Source organism: Sceloporus undulatus, chromosome 5 (assembly GCF_019175285.1).
Source record: "Sceloporus undulatus isolate JIND9_A2432 ecotype Alabama chromosome 5, SceUnd_v1.1, whole genome shotgun sequence".
NCBI classification, from domain to species: Eukaryota; Metazoa; Chordata; class Lepidosauria; order Squamata; family Phrynosomatidae; genus Sceloporus; species Sceloporus undulatus.
In genome coordinates this window covers 122,831,692-122,852,486 of record NC_056526.1, presented here as the reverse complement: position 1 = coordinate 122,852,486, position 20,795 = coordinate 122,831,692, and the positions used below count along the sequence as shown (strand labels likewise).

The following is a 20,795-nucleotide window of genomic DNA, read 5'->3' as shown; positions in this document are numbered from 1 at the left end:
GATGGCACACATTCCTTAACCTTGTTTTAGATATTCAGGTCATATGACACCCATTCTGTTCCATCAATATCAGCACAATTCAAAGGGATGATTTTGACCTTAAAGTTGTGAAAGTGAAAGACTGCCCACACATGTATGAACCTGTCTATATTTTAGGAAAATATCTTCAAAGGCCCTGTATCACTGGGTCTTCATTAAGTAAGGTTGGTGGACACTAGAAAAAGGGCCTGCTAAGGTCCCAATCAGCAAATTCTCTTTCAAGTGGTATATGGCTTGCCACATCTATGGAGCACTCTTAAGAGAGTTTAAAAAATCCATCTGCGTTTCATGGTTGTCTATTGAAAAGTGTAATAAGTACTGCCAGTGCACATTCTGAAATTATACAGTATTTTAGAGTGGTTAGTTTGTTTAAAAACTTTATCTCTCTGTTCTCTTTAAAGCCCTAAATGTCCAAACTATCTTAGAGACCGCCTCCTCCCGTACAATCCTCCCCGCGCTCTCCGGTCCTCTGGGAGGAACTTACTGCAGCCTCTAAAATCTAGGCTTGCGGCAACCTCCCAGAGGGCGTTCTCTGCTGTCGCCCCCAAACTCTGGAACGACCTGCCGGATGAGATCCGTCAGATAACATCATTAGACAGCTTTAAAAAAGCGGTCAAGACGGATCTCTTCCAGCAGGCCTTTCCAGATTAACCATCCCGGCCCAGGTTCCCAGGTTCCCTGATTCCCTCATTCCTCCCGTGGCCCCATCTTAGAGATGGTTGAGGATCAACAGAGGGATATCAGGGTTTTTAGTTTTAATTGCTGTTTTTATCCTAGATATTGTATTTTTAATATGTTATACTATTTAATACTGTCTTAAGGGGGGGAGGGATAAAGTGTTTTTAATTGTCATATTTTATATTTTACTGTTGTTAACCGCCCGGATTGGTTTGCCAGAGGGCGGTATACAAATAAATATTATTATTATTATTATTATTATTATTATTATTATTATTATTATTATATTTAAGGCAATACTTTTTAATATTTTTGTGATATTAAACTCTGGGTCATCTTGGGAAGACTACAGTGTAGAAAGGCAGCTAAGAAACACAATGGATGAATAAATAAATATTAACTCAAATTTCAATCGACACTAAAATTAAATATTTTATAGTGGTTTCTGATGTTCTCTTTTCTCCTAATATTTCTCCTATTAAACACAGGATACCAAACAATGGAACATTTCTGGTAACAAAATTTACTTACCGTTCAAATCGCTCTGTTGTTAGTTGTCTTTTTATAATATCATAATCAGTCTGCAGCTGTGCAAGTTTATTTCGGAGTATAGAAACCTCTCTGCTAAGACTTGTTCTAAAAATATTGGCAAATAAAGAAAGGTCTTAGGAATTACACATTTACAAATGTGTAAGGAGAATATTTACTGAACTTTAAATATTGCCAGAAACACAGCAGACTAATAAACAAGGACAACGAAAGAAGCATACATGCAACATATTCAAGGGTAGCCGTGTTGGCCATACAGCAAAGTACAATAACACTCAAAAACCCAGAAAACAGTGATACCTTTACATAGTCAATGAAAATGCACAAAATAAATGAGGCAAGCTTTCAAAGTTCCACTGGCTTCTGCTTCAAACAAAGGTGTTAAAAATCATACTGGAGAAAAAAAATCATATAGGAGAATCATTTTTTTCCCTGTGTGATTTTTAACACCTTTGTGTAGCGAAGAAGCCAATGGAGCTTCAAAAGCCTGTACTGTATCATGTATTTTGTGCATTTTGCTTAAAGCTGAATAAAGGTATCACTGTTTTGTGGATTTTGGTTGTTTAAGCATACAGGCAAATACATTTACATGTACACATGCAACCAGCAACACCCCTACAAAATAAAAACAGTATCTCTCAATTGCAAAAGCTATAAGAGAAAATGACTGAAAGGTCAGTCTAACTGATGTATGCAATACAGTACTTGGAAGTAAATTAATCTATACTTGGGACTTAACAGATTTATACATTTCCTCAAGCTGCTGGTTGAATTTCTTCTATGTTGCCCCTTTGAATTTGCAATTGACCACAGAAATACATGGCTACATCTTCTAATAATTCAAAATAAATGTAGTTCCATCAGCTTGCATGAAACAGCCATTTCAGGCACCTTTTACATGTTAAATTTATCACCAACCGCACAGCACAGCACTGACCTAGAGCAGCTTCTTTTTAGGAGCGCCATACTGGTGGGCAGGGCTGCAGCAAGATGGCGCATGGGTGCTGCTAGTAGGGCTGGCCAACGTTTTGCACCAGTCTATACTGGGCCAAAGTGTGCATCATCCTTGAAAGTAAATCTAGGACTAGGGCTCCAGACAAAATAATTGCTAATTACGGTTTCTAATAACAAATCTCAATGTTATTCAGTTCTGAATGCTGACTTTCACAAGGAAACATTTGTACACAACTCAAGAGCCCAGAATTTTTTTTACATTCACTAAACAAAAGTTGAAATTCTATAGTGCTTTACAACATACAGTTTACTCTCTGAGAGTGTTAACTTGTCTTTGAGTAGCTGTATTTCTGAATCCTTTTCATGAGTTATCAAATGATTCTGAAAATCTTTGTCTCTGCTGGTAGCCAAGAGAGTTTCAAGGTTTTGAATTGTAAGTCGCTCGCTGGACAACTGCTTTTTTAAGAGTTCTGCCTCTGCTTTTGCATCTTCTAATTCTGACATAACCTAGAGCATGAAAGAAATAAAAGCCTTGTTTATTTTTCTGAAGCGTTTTTCAATGCTAATGTCTGACTATTTTAAAAAGTAATAGATTGGCCTGGGTTCAAACACTTATTCAGATTTGGGCAAACCATTCCCAGCTTGAATTTCATAACTATGGAGTTTAATACATGGGGTTTATCCCATGCAGAAACAGGATTTAAAATGGGAAAATCCTGCAAAAGTAGAATTGTTTTCACACAACATTGCGCATTAACGTGCACAGAAAGTGAACAAATGAGCATTAATGCTCAGTGCCCCTGATGAGTCTGAAAATGATCCTGCTTTTGTGGGTTTTAAATCCCGTTTCTGCATGGGATTTATGCACTTAGCCTCTTGTGTGATAAACTCCTACGAAATGATACAATCCCACAATGGAATGTTCATTCTCCTAAGCTGGAGAGGAAAAATCCAAAAATAATGGGTTGTCCTTGGAATTGCCCAGTAATCATGTAACATTTCATGAAGACTCTTTGACCTGTTCAGTTTTATAACATAGCTGACCCAAGATCAGATCAACAACACAAATGACAGACAGATAAACCATATATAAAGAACAAGAAGATAATACAGTAGCTTTTCCAGTGCATCACTGAAAAAATCAGTGGCTGTTTCAGTGAAGGAGATGGACCTGCAACTGTACTGCTGAGCAAAACTGTTGCATGTGGATACCTCATGTAATACCCGAATAAGTTTTGCTAGAGCAGAGGTGAGCGACTGACAGGGGTTAAGGGCTGCATTGCATCTCTGGAACATAGAGGGTCTCTCTCTGCCCCCTCGGGCATTTGGGAGCAAAAGTTTTGATGGGAGTGCTGAAAGGCCCTGGGACACAAATGTGTTATTAGAGGTCTCATGTACCCTGCACATCTCTTTGGGTGCAAAGGCCAAAGAGGATGCCAGCTATAGGCTTTATATTTTGATGTCAAAATTTCACCAGCTTTGTAAGATGTACAATTCATTATGATGAGCTAAAGTATAAATTCTTCCTCTCTTACCCTCTCAAGATCCAAAGATTTAGATGTTAGCTGACGTGAAAGAAGGTCTTTGCCAGACTCCAGTTTAACACACAGCTCTCTAACAGAAACTACATCAACAGTCATTGAAGATTTTTCTTCTTTTTCACGTCTGAGGCTTTCCTCCAGTCTGGCCATATTTTTTGCCATTGAAGAGATCTGTGATTCATAAGCTTGGTGGGCGATGATATGCTACGCATAAAAGAAAAGAACTATTTGATTTATGATATGCATATAAGTGACTGGAATAATAGGATACTTATCGTGAAAATCCATGCTGAAGGAGACATCCATGATTGGGCTACAGCCTTTCATCACCCAAGAAAGCCAAAAGTCATGTGATAGAAAATGAGAGTGAAATAGCCAGACCCTGGCTCCTCCCCCAATTCTATCTGTAGCTGAGCCCAAAAAAGGTTAGTCAAAGGGAAAGATATACAGAAATAGAAGCACCAGCCCCTTTTTGGAACAAGTTGAATGCATATGAAGAATCTACAAAAAGCCACTTCAAGGGTGGGATGGATGTCTCCTCCTGCTGCATACAAGAATGGCTTTTTACTTTAAGTATCTAATGTGCCATTCCTTTTATGGCGAAGGAGACATTTAGGATTGGGATATAATCAAGATCAAACTATGAGCTTGGGGAGAGGTGAAGGCAATTGTCACTGTGAGAAAGCTTTCTGGAGTATTTGCCTGGCCAAATACTGCTTCATCCAAGGCAAACTTACCCAATTTACTGTGCTTGCTGAACACAGAGGGATTTGACCAGGCACCTATGCAACAGATTTTTCTTATAATAATAATATTTTTATTTGATTTTTCTATTTCCCGCCTCTCCCAATGGATCGAAGTGGGATTACAAGCATAAAACCACAGTGACAAGCATAAAACCACAATAACATCTAGATTACAATAAAATATCATCACTTAAAAATGCAGTTCAGAACAATAAAAACATCATCTAACATGCATTATTACAGCCATAACTAGGGTTTTCTTAAGTTCTTCATAGAAGATCGGGTGGGTAGGCCCGCCGGAAGAGATCCATCTTTAGTGTATTCTTTAAAGCATCTAAGGTAGTAATAAGACGGATCTCTTCCGGCAAGTTGTTCCATAATTTAGGGGCTATGGCTGTATATGTTCTGTGGGAAGTTGTTGTTAGTCTGATCTTTGGGTGTTCTGATAAATTCTTCCCAGATGTTCTGAGAATACGTGTCGTATTATGTATGAAGAGGCATTCCCTCAAGTAACTCGGGCCCAAGCCATGTAGGACTTTAAAGGTAATAACCAACACTTTGTATTGTGCCCGGAAGCTAATCGGCAACCAATGAAGGGATTTTAGAACTGGTGTTATGTGGTCTGACCTAGATGTTCCAGTGACCAGTCTGGCTGCCGCATTTTGAACTAGCTGAAGCTTCCGAACTTGGTACAAAGTTAGCCCCATGTAGAGCGCATTACAGAAATCAAGACAAGAGATTACCACTGTGTGTACCACTGTTTCAAGGTCCTTTCGGTCCAGGTAGGGACACAGTTGGCGTATCAGCCAGAGCTGGTACCAAGCACTCCTGGCCATCGCATCCACTTGAGATGATAACTGTAGGGATGAGCCCAGGAGTACTCCCAAACTGCGAACTTTGTCCTTTAGGGGAAGCGTGACCCTGTCCAGGACAGGTTGACAAATCTCTGACCCTGGACTTGAGGTACATATCACGAGTACCTCTGTTTTCTCTGGATTCAGCTTGAGTCTGTTTTCCCTCATCTAGCCCATTACTGACTCTAGGCAGGCATCCAGAGGAGGGATGCCGTCCTTAGTTGCTGTAACAGTCGGAGACATGGAGAGATAAATCTGGGTATCATCAGCGCGCACCATGTCTCTGGATGATCTCTCCCAACGGCTTCATGTAAATGTTAAATATCACAGGGGACAGAATGGCGCCCTCCCTCTTAGAGGAGCAGCTATCCCCTAGCCTCACCATCTGGAATCTACCTGAGAGGTAGGACCAGAACTACTGGAGCGCAGTGCCCCCAATACCCAGCTCCCTCAGGCATTTCAGAAGGATACCATGGTTTATGGTATCAAAGGCCCTAAGAGCACAAGTAGAAAAGACTGCTGAAATACAGGCTGATTTGGTAGAGTGAGCTGTGACATGTGAAGGTTTAGGGAGCCCAAAAGGCTTGTATGCTGTCCTTTTACTACCTAGTCAAGTGGAAATGCCACACTGAGTACTGGCTTGTTGAAAGGAAGAATCCATTCAACTTGAGCTTCTCCCATCACTGCCTAGAGACAGGCAGGAAGAGCAAACATGGTTTTATGATAACTGAAGACAGGATACTCCCACACTCATCTTGGAGATCAGTTTGCTTATTAACTAAACCTGGATACAGAGAATATAGAGGGGGGGAGATCTAAATCAGGAGTAGGCAACTTCCTGCGGTGAGTGGGCTGCATCACCATGCTTAGTGTAACATCAGAAACCTTTCAGAAGACTTTGGAGGGCCACACCCCACTGTACCCTGCTACAAGTGTTCCCAAACATTCTCTAAAGGGAATTGGGTTAATTTTGCAATGATTTTGACCTATACCCATTTTGGGCCCAGTAAGCCCTAGAAAAAAGCCCCCAAACATGGCAAAAGTGCCCCCTTACCACCTTGAGGGGTGTTGTGGCCAAAACTGTTTTTAAAAACTGTTTTTAAAAAACTGGAGCTTAGGGCCACAAAAAGAACCTAGGAGGGCTGTACACAGCCTAAGCTTTTGATCTAAATAGATAAGTACTTGAGTTAAAGAAAAGAGCCAAAGACAACTACCCAGGCAAAGAGAACAAAAAACAGTGAGGTAGGCGTAGGAACCATGGATGAAATATTTCCCTTTCTGTCATGTAAGCTTTGCTTTTACTGGGTAGTGACCGGAGATAATTCCATCCTGGACACTGCTACATAAAGTTAATACACTAGTTAGTACACTAATGAAATTAAAGCTCCCTTGTTTGTTGTTTAAAAACAGACAAGAAAGGAATCCCAACAGCTTGAAGTTATTTTTCTCTTCCAAAATGCATTTATAACTATTTGTTAAGACCTAACAGGTATTGAGCAGGAACAAAAATAGATCTGAAATTTCCCTTAGGCATCTCCTGATGATTAATTAATACCACCTGCTCCTTATAGAAATCTTAAATTAATGCCAAGACGTTTGATTTAAACATACTAGCAAAGTGGACCAGATAGTACGATTTAGATAGCATTGATAATTACCTCCTGAATTTCTTTCTCCAAGAGTTCCACTCTCTCTCTAAGATGTCTTCGCTCAGTATCAACAGAAAGGAGTTCCAGTCGAACAGAACTACTTTGCCCTTCAGCTTGATGGGCCTTTACCTCCCAGTCCTCAGCTTGGCTATGGAGCATCTGGAACTTCTCCAACAACTCCTTGTTCTCTCTTTCCTAGTTCGAATAGAAATATCCACTCCTTGAGCAATGAATCACTGTATAAAATGTCCTTTAACACCAATCATCTGCTTATGTTTTTGAATCAAATGAGTAAACTGCTTCACTATACACTGGAGGAAAAATGAATGTGTGCTAATCTTCACATTAAACACATTAACCTCTTCCCGTTTCCTTAAATAATAAAAAATAAAATACAGTGTCAGCCTTTTTAGAGTCCTTGAATTAGGACCTCAGAAGGTTTATATCAGACATTGCTTTTTTAAATTGATAAAAAATTCTGATTACTACATACAAGGATGTTCATGTTCAGCCTGCTGTACTAATTTTAAAAGGGCTAGGCAGGATAAAACAAAGATCTTTGTTTGTGACCTACATGTGTATACATGCACACCATTCACATACTCGCTGAGCTATAGGTTTCAAGTTCAAAAAGCAAACTAGAATTTTAGTATGGTAGGTGTTAAAAAAGAAACCAGAAAAATAAAACATGTGCAATTGGGACAAAAGCCCACACTGTTTTTCAATCTACTAAAATACCAAAAGCGATGTGGGGAGTTGGAATATGAACTATCGAAAGTGAATGTTTTTCACATTACTCTGTATCACAACTCTGTCACCCCTGCAGACTTCTAGTAAACCACACTACCCTCAAATCAGCCAACAACTGTATGTTGAAATGACTTCCATTTACAATTTTTGGTTCAAAGGGGTGCAAGATGTTATATGGTGTTTCGTGTTAAAATTACGCTCCTAGAAGCCTTCAAGGGTGACAATTGTTTTTCTTCAGGAAAAAAATGGCTGAAGGGGATAGACAAACTGGCAGCCTCCAAAAAAGTCAGTTTTCAGGAGAATCACACTTTGCCTATCCCTGTTCATGGTGCTGCATAAAGATCTCTAGTATACTGTGTATTTAAGACAAGCCACAAATAATATGCAGTAAAGATCAGTAAGTGTGAAATAAGATCACGATTCAGAGTAAGATCATATGTTAAATTTTTTCAAATATATTTCAGAAGAAAACTGAGTAAATTCATGATCTCTGGGTAGCATGAAATGCTCTGCATAGTCTAACATTAGAATCACACTGCATATACAAAGAATTTGCTATTTGCTTTAGAATTTAGCATCCTGAGAATGGGTACCACCCAGCCCTTTGCATGGGCTTTAATTCATAAACCTTCATGCCAGATACACATCCTTTACTCATAAGACTGGAGGGAAATAAGAGGGCAAAGGGTTAGTTCAATGTGTATTGCAAGCTTTGTACCTAGCAAGCTGCAGAATACAAGTGTTTTAGCCACGGCTGCAATGCTTCCTTCAAGAACACAACAAACTGACCCTGCCCTTGACAGTTATCCTTGTCTCTGCACCATCTGACTTTGGTTGAGACTACTAGATCATGCCCTATCTTAATTTATTTAACTTTTGTAAAGCAAATTTTCAGCCCTCAAGAGTATAAGAAAAATATACGGGCAACACTTATGAAATTTCAAAAATGAGAGAGAAGTTCATCTGGATTACAAACCACTTAGGGATATAAGGCTTCAATGCCTTATATAATCTCCCCTTAATATAATAACAGAATTAAGCAAAGTAACCCAAGATATATTTGCTAGACTTACAAAATTTATACAAGTTGCAGAAACTGTCCTGTTGTAGAAGTTGGATTATTTTAATGGAGAATGTAAAAAGACCTAGCTATGAAATTAACACATAGTACATTTTATTCATAAAATTTTCATAATGACTTTTAAAACACATTAACTCACCTTGGTGCTCATTAAGCTTTCAAACCTGGAGACTTCAGTTATGTAATTATGAACTCTAATTTTCATTTCTTCTTTTTCACGTAAAGCTATCTCTAATTCAGTTGAGACTGCCTGTTTAGATTACATAAAAACAATGACAGATTTATGAACAAAACAATTCCTATTTTGGGTGATAAACTTGTAATTATGTTTTAGAGCCATCAAACTTCAGGTAGATGTTCACTCACTCAACTGAATACTGTCATAGAAAAAATAATCATGGACAAGCATTCAGTCATATGAGTCTGCACTTCCAATATGAAGTGGTAAACCCATATAAGATTTAGATCAGGGGTTGGCAACCCTTTTGAGCCGGGGTCCGGGTTGCTGTCCCTCAGACAACTGGGGGGCCGAAGCCAAAAAATAAATAATTAAATATATTTTTTTAAAAAAAATTAAATAAATAAATAAACCGGGACAAATGTAGGACAAAATTTTCAAATGGAGGGCACTTTTTTAAAAAAAAAAATGGAGGACACGCGAAAAAATTTGCTGATTTTTTAAAAAATGTTAAGATAAATGCATGTTTCTGAGGCTTCTATAGACAACTGCCCCACCATGCCCCTCGCGCGAGATGCCAAAGGCCCCGGCGGCAATCAGCGGCAGGACCGGGCTGGGGCCGGTCACAAGGCCTCGCCAGGCCGCATCCGGCCCGCGGGCCGCAGGTTGCCTACCCCTGATTTAGATTAAGAGCAAACTAACCAAGAATGGTATGAGTATGGATTGTTCAGAGGCTGTCATCCAGATAATTTAACATTTCACAAATTTTCATGGTTGAGCATTTGTAGTAGCAAAAATAAGCCAGTTTGGCTAGTTAACAATGCATAAAAACAAAGTCAATTGCAAATTGTGTTCACATGTTAGCAGGACAGAGCTTTCCTTTTTTTGGAAAGCACTCAATATTGGCAAGAATATATGCATTCATTTGTCTGAAGCAGACCTTACAAACTAGAAATGAAAAACAGAAAAACATTTCACTATGTTCTTGGTGTCAGAATAAGGAGGAACTTGTAATTCGGGATAATGACACCCATGCAGCTGAAATCAGCAGAAGCAGCAGCTGGATACTTCCTGATCTCTTAAATCACAGTTTGATCATCAGAAGAAACTGTCATTGAACAAATCAGCAAGTCTTTTCTCAAGCTGGGTATGAAAGACAAAGAAGAAGGGAGGGAAGAGGTACCTTAACTCACTGTCATTCCAATAAACTATGTTAGTTGCAGTGGCTTTGTTACATCAGAACCACTTAATGTCTAAAGGCAACGGGGACATAAGAAAGGCAATGGAATATTGGGGGAACTGGCTAACAAGAAGGATTTATGGCACTTTTGTTAATCATTGGAAGAGACAAGATATACTGCTATTGCCAGAAGGAAAGAAACAGATATGTGATCAGGAAGCGCATACTCCATGATGACTTGAAGAAAGTACTTGCTTTATTAAAAGCAAAACCTCTTCATCTAAGTTACAAGGCATTAGGAACCCTTCACAGCCAACAAAGTATACAATTTATCACATTAATACATATGCAGATACCCTATTTTATAGAATATAATTTATTTCATTCCTATGTGGATAAAAAAAGTACCATTTCTATACTGTTTCCCGAATACTGCTCCAAAAGTCAATATCTAAGAAAAAAGTCAATCCCATTTTTCATCTACAAAATAAAGAATACTGAGAAAAGAAGACAAGCATGCTGCTTACCTATAACTGTGGTTTGTTGAGTGGTCATCTGTGAATATACACTTATAAGACTCTCTGTTCCTTTGCAGATCACATTTGGAAACTTCTAACACTAAAGCTCTTTGGTGGAAGGCCTGAAGCACAGGTAAGCCAAAAGAAGTAGAGCTTCTGGTATGAACATCCAATCTGTAATGCTTTACAAAGATAAGTGGTTGAGCCCAAGTAGCTCTTGATGGATAGGCTGAATGGGCACACCAGCCAAGAATGCAGATGAAGTGGAGACAGCTCTCATGGAATGAACATGAATGAAGGAAGGGTCTGGTTTTCTAGCAGTCTGGTAAACTAAAGTTATAGTAGAAGCCACCCATTTGGAAATGTGCTGCACGGTAGCTCAACAAACTTGCCTATGAATCCCGTAGCAGATAAAGTCTAGGAGATTTCCTGAAATGCTCTGTCCAATCAATATAGTATGTAAGGCACTTTTGACATCTAGCATTTGCCAAGCTTGCTCGTTGTCAGTTGACAGGGTAGCAACAAAGTCAGAAACGAGAATTACTAAGACTAATGAAAAGAGTTTTGGGAGGAAAGTCACATTTGGAAAGAGTACCACCTCATCTTTCTGGAATTGGGGGAGTGATAAGTCAACCTGCAAAGCAGTGAGTTCACTGAACCTCCTTGCAGAGGTGATGTCTACAAGGAACACAGTCTTCCACATGAGGAGGCATAAGTCACATGAGTCCAGGAGTTCAAAAGAATATCCCATCAACTGACAGACAACCAAGCATAGATCCCAAACTGGTGCAATGGGAGTTCAAGAAAGATTTTCATACAATCTTTGGAGTAAAGTTTAATTAAGAAGAAAAATCTCAGGGTCAAATGAAGGCCAAGAGAGTCGTCAAGTAGACCGATTAAAGCGACTGAGAGGCCCTGTGATGCTAAGGAGGACAGGAACCAAAGAACATGGTTAACGGAACCCCAGTGCCAATATAAATAAATGTTGTGGAGAAAGAAGAGGAAGCACTTAAACTTAGTTGGTTATCTACATGCCGAGTGCAGGATGGTTAACACCTCCAGGAGGCGATAGCCTCTAAGCTATAAGATGAAATGTTTGAAGATCCAGGTGTCAAACCCAAACTTTGGCTTGAGTGAGATCTCAAGCCAACAAGAGCTTGTGAAAGTAGCAAAAGGACAGAAGCAAGAGCATGGCAAACCACAACTGATGAGGCTACTGTCTAACCAGAGTACAGTCCATGTGGTCATCTCTGAACTTTACCAGGACCCTTGTGATGAGTGGAAAGGGAGGGAAGGCATAGAGAGGGCATTCCAGCTTGGGGGGGGGGGAATGTTACCTAGTGAAACTGTCCAAGGAGGACCTCAGTGTCACAGGCAAGGAATGTGAGGCTGAAAAGACTCATGCATCTCTCCCAACTGAAAAACAGCCTCAGCTGAAGGAGGAACAGAGCCCTATACTAACTTGCAGCTGACATCGCTAGGAACGCAGCTGGGGTAACAGCACAGCCCTCAAGTCCCCAGACTTGATGTGGGGAGCAGACAGCATAACATGTTTTGGGCAGTGAGGTCAGCAGTATTGACAGCCAAGTCCCAAATAAGAGCGTTGACATGAAGCCCCGTTTTGATGGGCATAGTGGAAAAAAGGCTCTACAGCACTTATCCACAACATGGGCCTCCCCCAAACAAAGAAGTCACTTAGAATATGGCTCATTTGGGGCTCTTGTTGCTGTTGGAGACTTCTTTTAAAAAAACAAAACAAAAAACACTGCAGATGCCATAAAACAGGAGAAAAAAACAGGAAATTAGCAACAAAAAGTTGCTAATGCAGCAAAATTCCCTGCAATGTGACTTTGATGGTGGATGAAAGAGAACTGAGGTGGGTTGAGGGGGAAACCATACAGAACATGTGTGGTACAGACAGGCAGCAGAACTTCAGCCAAAGAGATCTAGCTCTAAAAGTTCCTGAAAATTGTCTGTGCTGGTGCAGAGAAGATCATATGTCTGAGTCACAGAAACCACAAAGAAGAATTTGGAGGTCAGCTCTGAAATATGGACTAATACTTCCTAGCAGAAGATTCTTTTGTTTGTTCTTGGTTTACAGATTTGCAATGCAGAGCAGTAAAGGGACAGGAACAAGGTAACATCCAGATATCTACATACAAAAACTATGCATGCTCCAGACATAATCTTTAATTTCATTTAAATACCTGATGCTTATTCAGTTTTGACACAGAAGTAGTAACAAGAATTTTAAGTCTGTAAGTATTTTGGATTTGTGCAAATCTTATTTAAAGTTATTATGACATCATTAGGAATTATTGTTGTACCTGGTTTTCTCTGGCCATTGTGGCTAGATCATCCTGCAATCTTCTGTTTTCCTTCAGGGCCAGTTCTTTTACTGCGCTGACTTCTCCAAACTCAGAGTGTATACCATCAAGCTGGCGGCGGAGACTGGCCAGTTCACGGTCTTTACCATTTAAGGCATCCTTTAATTGGCTAGCAAATGGGGGATTGGGAAAACCTTAAACAGAATTTATCTTTTTGCATTATGGTATATATGTCTATAGAATAATGAAAATCTAGTAATTAAGATTGATCCATTTAAGCACATTTAGCTTTATATCAAAAGGTGCCTGCTGTGTTGATAATATTATCAAGAGGCTTTAAATTATAATTATGGTATACCTGATACTGTGAACATGATATCATGTTTCTTGATCAGTATATTCATCTTGAAAAATTTGTGGAATGATAGTAACATTGTTTACATCTGGATTTAATGCTAAACTATGATTTAACCATAGTTTGTTGCACAAGCCAAGATCTGGCTTAAGACACCAACTGCAGCTAGCTATTGTTAAAGTTGGCTTTGCATTTATCTCCTTTGTGAATACTACTATACTGAAGCCCTCTGTGGTGTATAAGATCTTGGCATAGCATGCACCAGCAATTCTCTTACTGTTAACTAGTTGCAGAACTGGGATGCAGGGGGAATAGCACTCCCTTCCTTGGAGATTTTTTGGCACATTCCAGAACAAAAGCCAATCATAATACATATTCTCCTGATTCCTTGCCTTCTGTGCTAAAGGTTTTGTCTAGCCATCCCCATAAAGCATCCATCCTTCTGAGGCCACTTTTCAATGAAGACATCAGTGCCTTGGAGTGCTTGTGAGCAAGGTGCTGGGTGGGGCAAATTAGCAGAAGTGAGAAATATGTGAAAGTATTTAAGATGCATGAACAGTTTTATTCATCAGCTGCCCTTCCAATGTATCTCCGTAAGCAAGCAGCCAATGGGATGGGGCAATGCAGCAAACTAGAATTCAACTAAGATCCCGAGTTTGACAGATGACACTTAATACTAGCCAAGATTCATACAGCAATTGTAAATAACAGTTTAAAACTGTAGTTTTGGGCTTTAAACAAATTAAAGTTATTGGAGTCTAATCTGGATAAAATGTATAAGGAAGCTACAGTTAAACTAAACAAACCATGATGTAATCTTCTGTCTAAGAACTGATGACATTCACCAAAACAATAACCCATGATATAAAAATAACCCAGGAATCCTGTCATCAAACCATATGCTGCTGTTTGGTCTTCACTTGGTGGGATATGATTTAAAAATAAATTTTAAAAAATCAAGATAGTTTAATGCCCATACCATAGATTATATTTTATTATACCAAAAGAAGTCAAGGATTTGAATGCCAATAACAAGCCTGGTGTATGGCCTGATCCCAGCTGGACACATTAAATTATAATGTTGGCTTCTGATTATATTAAGCTATCTCTCTCTCTGCTTTCCTTACCTTCTCATGCAAAGGGAATTTTTAAACATTCTGATTGTTCCATGTCACAATTTATTATGGATTAAGCCAGGATTCCTAGTTTATCATTATATGCAAATACCACAACTGTGTTAGTGAAGTCATTGATAAGTTGTATCAGAAAATACAAGTATGAAGATACTTTTTGAACCAAGTTACCACTCAGAAGCCTATAATCAATGGTTTTCAAGCTTCCAGATGTTTAGAACTTCAACTCACAGAGGTCCTACACAGACCAATGCTCAGGAATTCTGAGAGTGGAAGTTCTAGATGACTGTAGGAGCAAACATTGAAAAGCAATGCTATAATATGAATAGCTATTTCTTGTTTAATTTCAACAGCTTCCAGACATTTCTTGGGAAAATGAAGATATGAAATTGGCATTACTGTGGTTTTGACAGTGGTGGACAATTTAACATATGGATCTTAAGTTCAATGCCAATCAGAAGTAATATCCAAATGAGCATTTAGGTTCTCCCTGAAAGTTTTTTTCTAAGATTCCTGGGAAATACTTATGAATGCATATTCATATGAGTCCTGATCTTTAAGATGGTCATTTTACTCCATGAATAATGTACTACATAATGTAAACATTCAGCAACTGTTCAATCAGTTTAGTTAGCTAAAACAAAATTAAGAGGTAAAGTAGTCCAGTTAGAAAGTGTACTTTCAGGAAGGTTGGACAGCAGATTATGATTACAGTCGCCCCTCCTTTCTTGCGGACTTGAGATCCACGCTCTTGATTATTCACGGAGGGGAGACCTCTGTTATTTTCAATGGGGTGCGCTCCTGCGGCATGCACCCCATTCAAGCCTATGGGGCTTGAATATCTGTGAGTCTCTGTTTTCGTGGGGGGGGTCTGGAACAGATCCCCTGCGACAACAGAGGGCTGACTGTATAATGTTACAGTATGTATTCAATGTCCACAGTGACTGTGTGTAGAACTGCAACCTAGGCCCGAAATAGACGGGCCAAATAAATCGGTTTCCAGCCACATTTGGAGAATTGCGTTTAGATGACACATGCCTCGAGCGTGGCTGGAAACCATGCCAAGGCTGTATCTTTTACAAAGAACCAGGCCAAAAAGGAGTGGTAAAACGGTGCTTCTTTTGCCAGCCTGGTACAAAATCACAACCAGATCAGGGCCGGTGTCTGCAGTTGCTGAAGAGGCAGTGAAAATCATGCCAGAGTGGCTGTGGCCAGCTTTATCCGGCCTATTTTGGGCCCTAGATGGTTTTGCTTGATAGTGTTAATATTACATTTTCTTAAACCAATGTATTTAATGTGACAAAGCTCCTAGATAACGTGGTGGTCTTATTTACAAAGATAATTACACTGTCATCCACACACACTGGCCTTTATCCCTCAATTACCATAGTTAAAACTGAACTTGTCGCTTCATCACCAGACCCACAAGTTTTGCATTTCTATGGCTATTCATACAGCCTGTTTATAAAGATCTGTTCCTAGGCACTAGTTCAGTCCATGCATCTCAGAAAGCAGACATACAGTAGGTCCAAAGCACATGCGCCACCATTATTGAAAACCAGGGGCTTGCTATCTGCGGATGCTGGAATCTGTGGATGGCAAGTCCGAGGATAAGGAGGGCCCACTGTAATTTGGATTGCATGTCATGAAGTCCCAGAGTTTTGACTAGGCTTGTAACTGCTATGCTTTCAGTATGCATTATCACAACCAAATGTAGCTTTGTAAAAATGTTCACCAGTGTCAGTGCATTTCTAGTAGTCTGACAACTCCACTTGGAAGTTATACAGTCAAACTTGATTTTATCTAGCCATTTCATAAACAAGCTAGAGCTATCCCTTTCACAAGATTTCTGACAATTATTCAGAGCCAAGGATGAAATAGTTTGTAAGAAATGTAAAATTATCTGCCACTAAGAAGAAATATACAATCTGAACTATTTTTATTCAGAAGTAGGTTCTCCAATTTCAGTACAACTTCTTTGTCTATATGGGACAGCAGTAATGACATGTATTAGTAAGTGAATTATAATTATTTGAATTAATGTTTTCTAAACTGCCAGATTTATTTTTTAACAGAAGAAACTGTAACTTCCTACATGCAAAAGACAATAACAAATAGAATTCTTTTATCAACTCTGTCTTGGCTAATACAAGATAGCCAATAAGTAACATTTTTGTTCTGTTACTTACTCTAGGGATGATTCCAACTGAGTGAGTGTTTGCCGCAAATTGAGGATAGTTTTCTCCTATAAAAGAGACAAGATTATGTAGGTTGCAGATTTTTTCTGATGTAATTCAAAGTTTAAAAACAGCACTGATGAACCAAATGAGCAGTACTACCCAGCCCTCTGTCAATAACCAAATAAATAGGGCCTAAGTACTCTATAACAATTATACAGCTATAATAATATCTGGTAGATCAGCATTTAAAAAAAACTAAAATGTTTACCAATGGCTTTGATATTCTTGTCATCTATTATGTGTCTTACTCATATATTCTGTACTCTGTTTTTCTTTTGGCTGTCACTACTGGTGCATAGGGTTCACAGATGTCAAGTGACAACTTCATAAGTGCTCCCCCACCCCGACTAGTTACAGGTTTCAAGTCTGTTTCAAGTGGCACAGCCCCACTCACCCCATGTACATTTCCTCAGCGAAGAATGTGACCATATGTTGTCAGCCTACATTCACACTTCTTAGCAGTGGTAGCAAGGAAGGTTTCAGATAATAAGGAACAAAGACATGAGACAGCACGTACAGAGAAATTAAATGCTCCCTCTCTTCTTCACAGCTGTTGCAATATGCTTTGCTTTTCCCCTGCTCTTGCTTGCTTGAAACATTTATTGTGGTAGGAAAAGGAAATATCATCCCCAGAAAACAACAGAAAAGCACGTGAACCACACATGTAAGCATTTTTCCTCTTACACCACTTGCCAGCAGCCAGATGGCATGAGAAAGAAGGAAGGAAAGGGAAAGGGAGAAGCACTAATCTAGGGGTCATGGGATCATCATGATTATCATGCTCATCGCCATCATAATCACCACTTCCACCACCATTTATTATCACAGTTATTATCTGTAGCTTAGATCAAATATGAACGAATTTAAACAGTGAGTTCAGAAACTATGGTAGATTCATTTCTTTTTGTGTGTTATAACCTGCTCTAAAATTAAACTGGACAATATTTTTGTTTAACTTTTTACCTATTTCCTATCCTTTAATATACTATTTGCTTCTTCATGTTTTTTCATAAATTGGTTAACTGATTTCATACTCCAGTTTTTAATTTTTTTTTATTAATATACATTATTCTGCATTTAGCAAGCAAGGGCTTGGATGTAAATATATGTGAGAAGCATCTTGCTAGTACAACAGCACTATAATCCCTCCTTTGTCCATAGCTACATGCCCCAAAAGTTGGCTCTTGAGGTTCAGTGGTTGCTCTGGAATGAGGGAACCTGTAGGACACAGGATTTTAAGACTATGGAAAGGCAGCTTGTATGACCAACAGTATCTTCCATGAATCTAGAGCTCCTTTGGGACCAAGCCCCAGAATTTCTCTGTAATTTTGTATTCTGTTTTTCTCCAAGACAATTTCCTTCTGAAATTAATTCCAAAAATCCACCCAAAAGAATTGCCTGCCCATGATACAGTACAAAATTAAAATAGTTCTGTTATAAAATACTTCAGATAATCTATTTGATTATTTGTATACATACCTTGTTTGCTAAATTATCATCTAAATAGGCAATTTTTTCTGTCTTTTCATCTATGCTTTCCTGTAGGGTGTCCTTTTCCTTATCCAACATATTAATAGTACTTCTCAGCACACGGATGGTCTCATCTTGTGTAGAGTTCTTATTAATGAGTTTATCTGAAAATAGCAAAGTGTTTCATTTGACTCACTTGCGACATACATACAGAGCTCTGTGAGCAAAACTATATGGCATATTTGTTATTCTGTGGCCCGTTGGGCTGGACCACATACACTTCTGGTTGGCAAATAATTTTAATTCTTGTATATTCTGAATGGTAGAAAAGTTGGACCATCACTACCAAGCTTTCCAGAAAATATTTTTAAAGCTAGTCCCTTGCTAACTGATGACTATGAACAGTTTGCCAGAGAGTGCCATTGGAAATATCTACCAAAATTGGGCTTCTCTTCATTGTCTTCCACTGTCTTCCAGAGTGCAAGTCTATTTTTGTTTGCTGGCACACTTCTTTGGCTTTACTCTCAAGATATTTCTCAGTTGGTGTGGTGGATCTCATAGACATGTCTCATACCTCTCTACCTCTCTCATCCATTTCCAGCTAGGAAATGTCTCAGAAGGATGAGGGATGCAAAAATATATGAGAGAATCCACCCTCACATTCACTATCCTTTTTTATCTCCACACTCTAATCACTATGAGCACTTTTACAAGACTGAATGGAAGCAGGGGCTGGAAATTGGTGATCAAATTCACATTTGGTCTTCCAATTACTGCTCTTTAATATAGATTATGAAGAAAGAAAATAAGTGCTCTGAAACTCGCTTTGAAAGAAGTTGAACTAGCAGTTTCATATGGCTTTATAAGTGAATATTCAAGTTGCATAACTGTTTTCTTTTAAGATATGAAGCAGCATTCACCTAATTTGTCTTCTACCATAGCAATTTCTTCCTGAGCTGAATGAAGTTCATCTTCTTTAATAGACAATTGATGTTGTGCGTCATCTAGGGATTTCTGTATCTGTTCATTTAGTAGTCTGCAGAATCAAGATCCATTTTGGAAGTATGGGTGGAAAAATGCAAAATTCAGATGTTTAAATGCAATTAGAATATGATGTACACAAACCAAAAAGACATAAGCAAACCAAAAGGTCTAATTTATCAAATTTTATATTCAAAGTATATTAGTTACTAAACGAATAATACGATGCAATGACCTCTAAAGACAAGAATCATGTTTGATGTTTAGTTTTCTTGTTAAGGTGCTGGGCTCTCCTGTTAAATTCCATGGCAGAAAATATAGTGCAGTATGTCAGCCAGAAAGGCATACTGTTAATGAACGCTATAACCTTAAGGATCACAATCTTATCTTTACTGACGTAGAGAACATGGTATGATTTACAGCTTAATTAGACTCAGGACATGGCCAGGATCTGTCAATTAATTAAAAAATTGGGCTAAGCCCTGGAATGAGTAAAAAAATGATAAACTCTGTCTGAACATTGTACATATGCCATGTACCTTTCCCTTAATACCAACCAGTAGCTCATGCTATCTAGATTAAGCAGCACAATTTGAAATATGACCACTAGGTAGACATGGATCAAATATCTTTTATTTTATGCAGATCACAAAGATTTCATGTAATTGTATGAATTACGAAGGTAATTCATGCATTAAGGAAACCAGGAAAGTGAAATGATTTGAGAGTTGGACTAGGACTCTGGGAGACTACAATTCAAATCCCCAGTTGGCCATGGAAACACACCCGTGACCTTTGGCAAGTCACATCTTTCCAGCCTCAGAGGAAGCACTAGTAAACCTGCACAGAAAAATCTTGCCAAGAAAACTCTGTGATAAGTTCACCTAAGGGCTAAGTTCACCTAAGGAACCAAGCTGAATGCACACAATACACCGTTCTAAATTTAAAAATACACAGCCAAACTTACTGAAGTGAGTTTAATTCTGTTTTAAACTGTGAAGTATCTTCAGATGATTGGGAAAGTTGATGAGACTTAACATTTAATTCATCTTCTAAGCAGGCTATTTTGTCTTTTAATAATGAAATTGTTGTTATTTGTTCAAGTTGTTCTCCTTCCAACTACAGCACAGAGAAGAAATAAGTATTATTTTGTGAAATTTATAATATAGTGTCAAGGCTTAATGAAGTGCCATTGAAGCCCACAGTACTCCTACTGCCATCAAGAATACAAAAATGAATTACTGCTAGTGCCCAATGCCTATCAACATTTCCATTCCCCAAATGATCATGAAAAAGTGGATAAATATCCCAGTTCAGATCCCATTCTGAACAGTCAGCACAGAAATATTAATGACATCTCATCACTATGCATGTGTTAATTTTGACATCAGGGAGTGCTTACTTTATGAACAGTATTTTCCAACTCTGATATTGCCTTTTCTAGATTTGATTTTTCCTCTTGATGGATCTAACAAAATAAATAAAATATGTTAAAATAAAATATAATTAAATAAAAATATATAAAAATAAAAATAATAGTATGAATAGCTTAAAGAATCAGTGTGTTGCAGT

The 20,795-nt window shown here is 38.6% G+C and overlaps 1 protein-coding gene across 1 annotated transcript in view; it reads right to left on the bottom strand.

Moving 5' to 3' along the window:
• CEP135 (centrosomal protein 135) overlaps positions 1-20,795 on the bottom strand; it is a 47,157-nt gene that overhangs the window by 6,034 nt on the left and 20,328 nt on the right. The window contains 11 exon segments of the mRNA XM_042470301.1: positions 1,249-1,353; positions 2,525-2,727; positions 3,756-3,965; positions 7,020-7,205; positions 8,981-9,091; positions 13,045-13,213; positions 16,722-16,777; positions 18,252-18,406; positions 19,163-19,278; positions 20,191-20,342; positions 20,626-20,691. Coding sequence (XP_042326235.1) covers positions 1,249-1,353; positions 2,525-2,727; positions 3,756-3,965; positions 7,020-7,205; positions 8,981-9,091; positions 13,045-13,213; positions 16,722-16,777; positions 18,252-18,406; positions 19,163-19,278; positions 20,191-20,342; positions 20,626-20,691 — 1,529 coding nt within the window.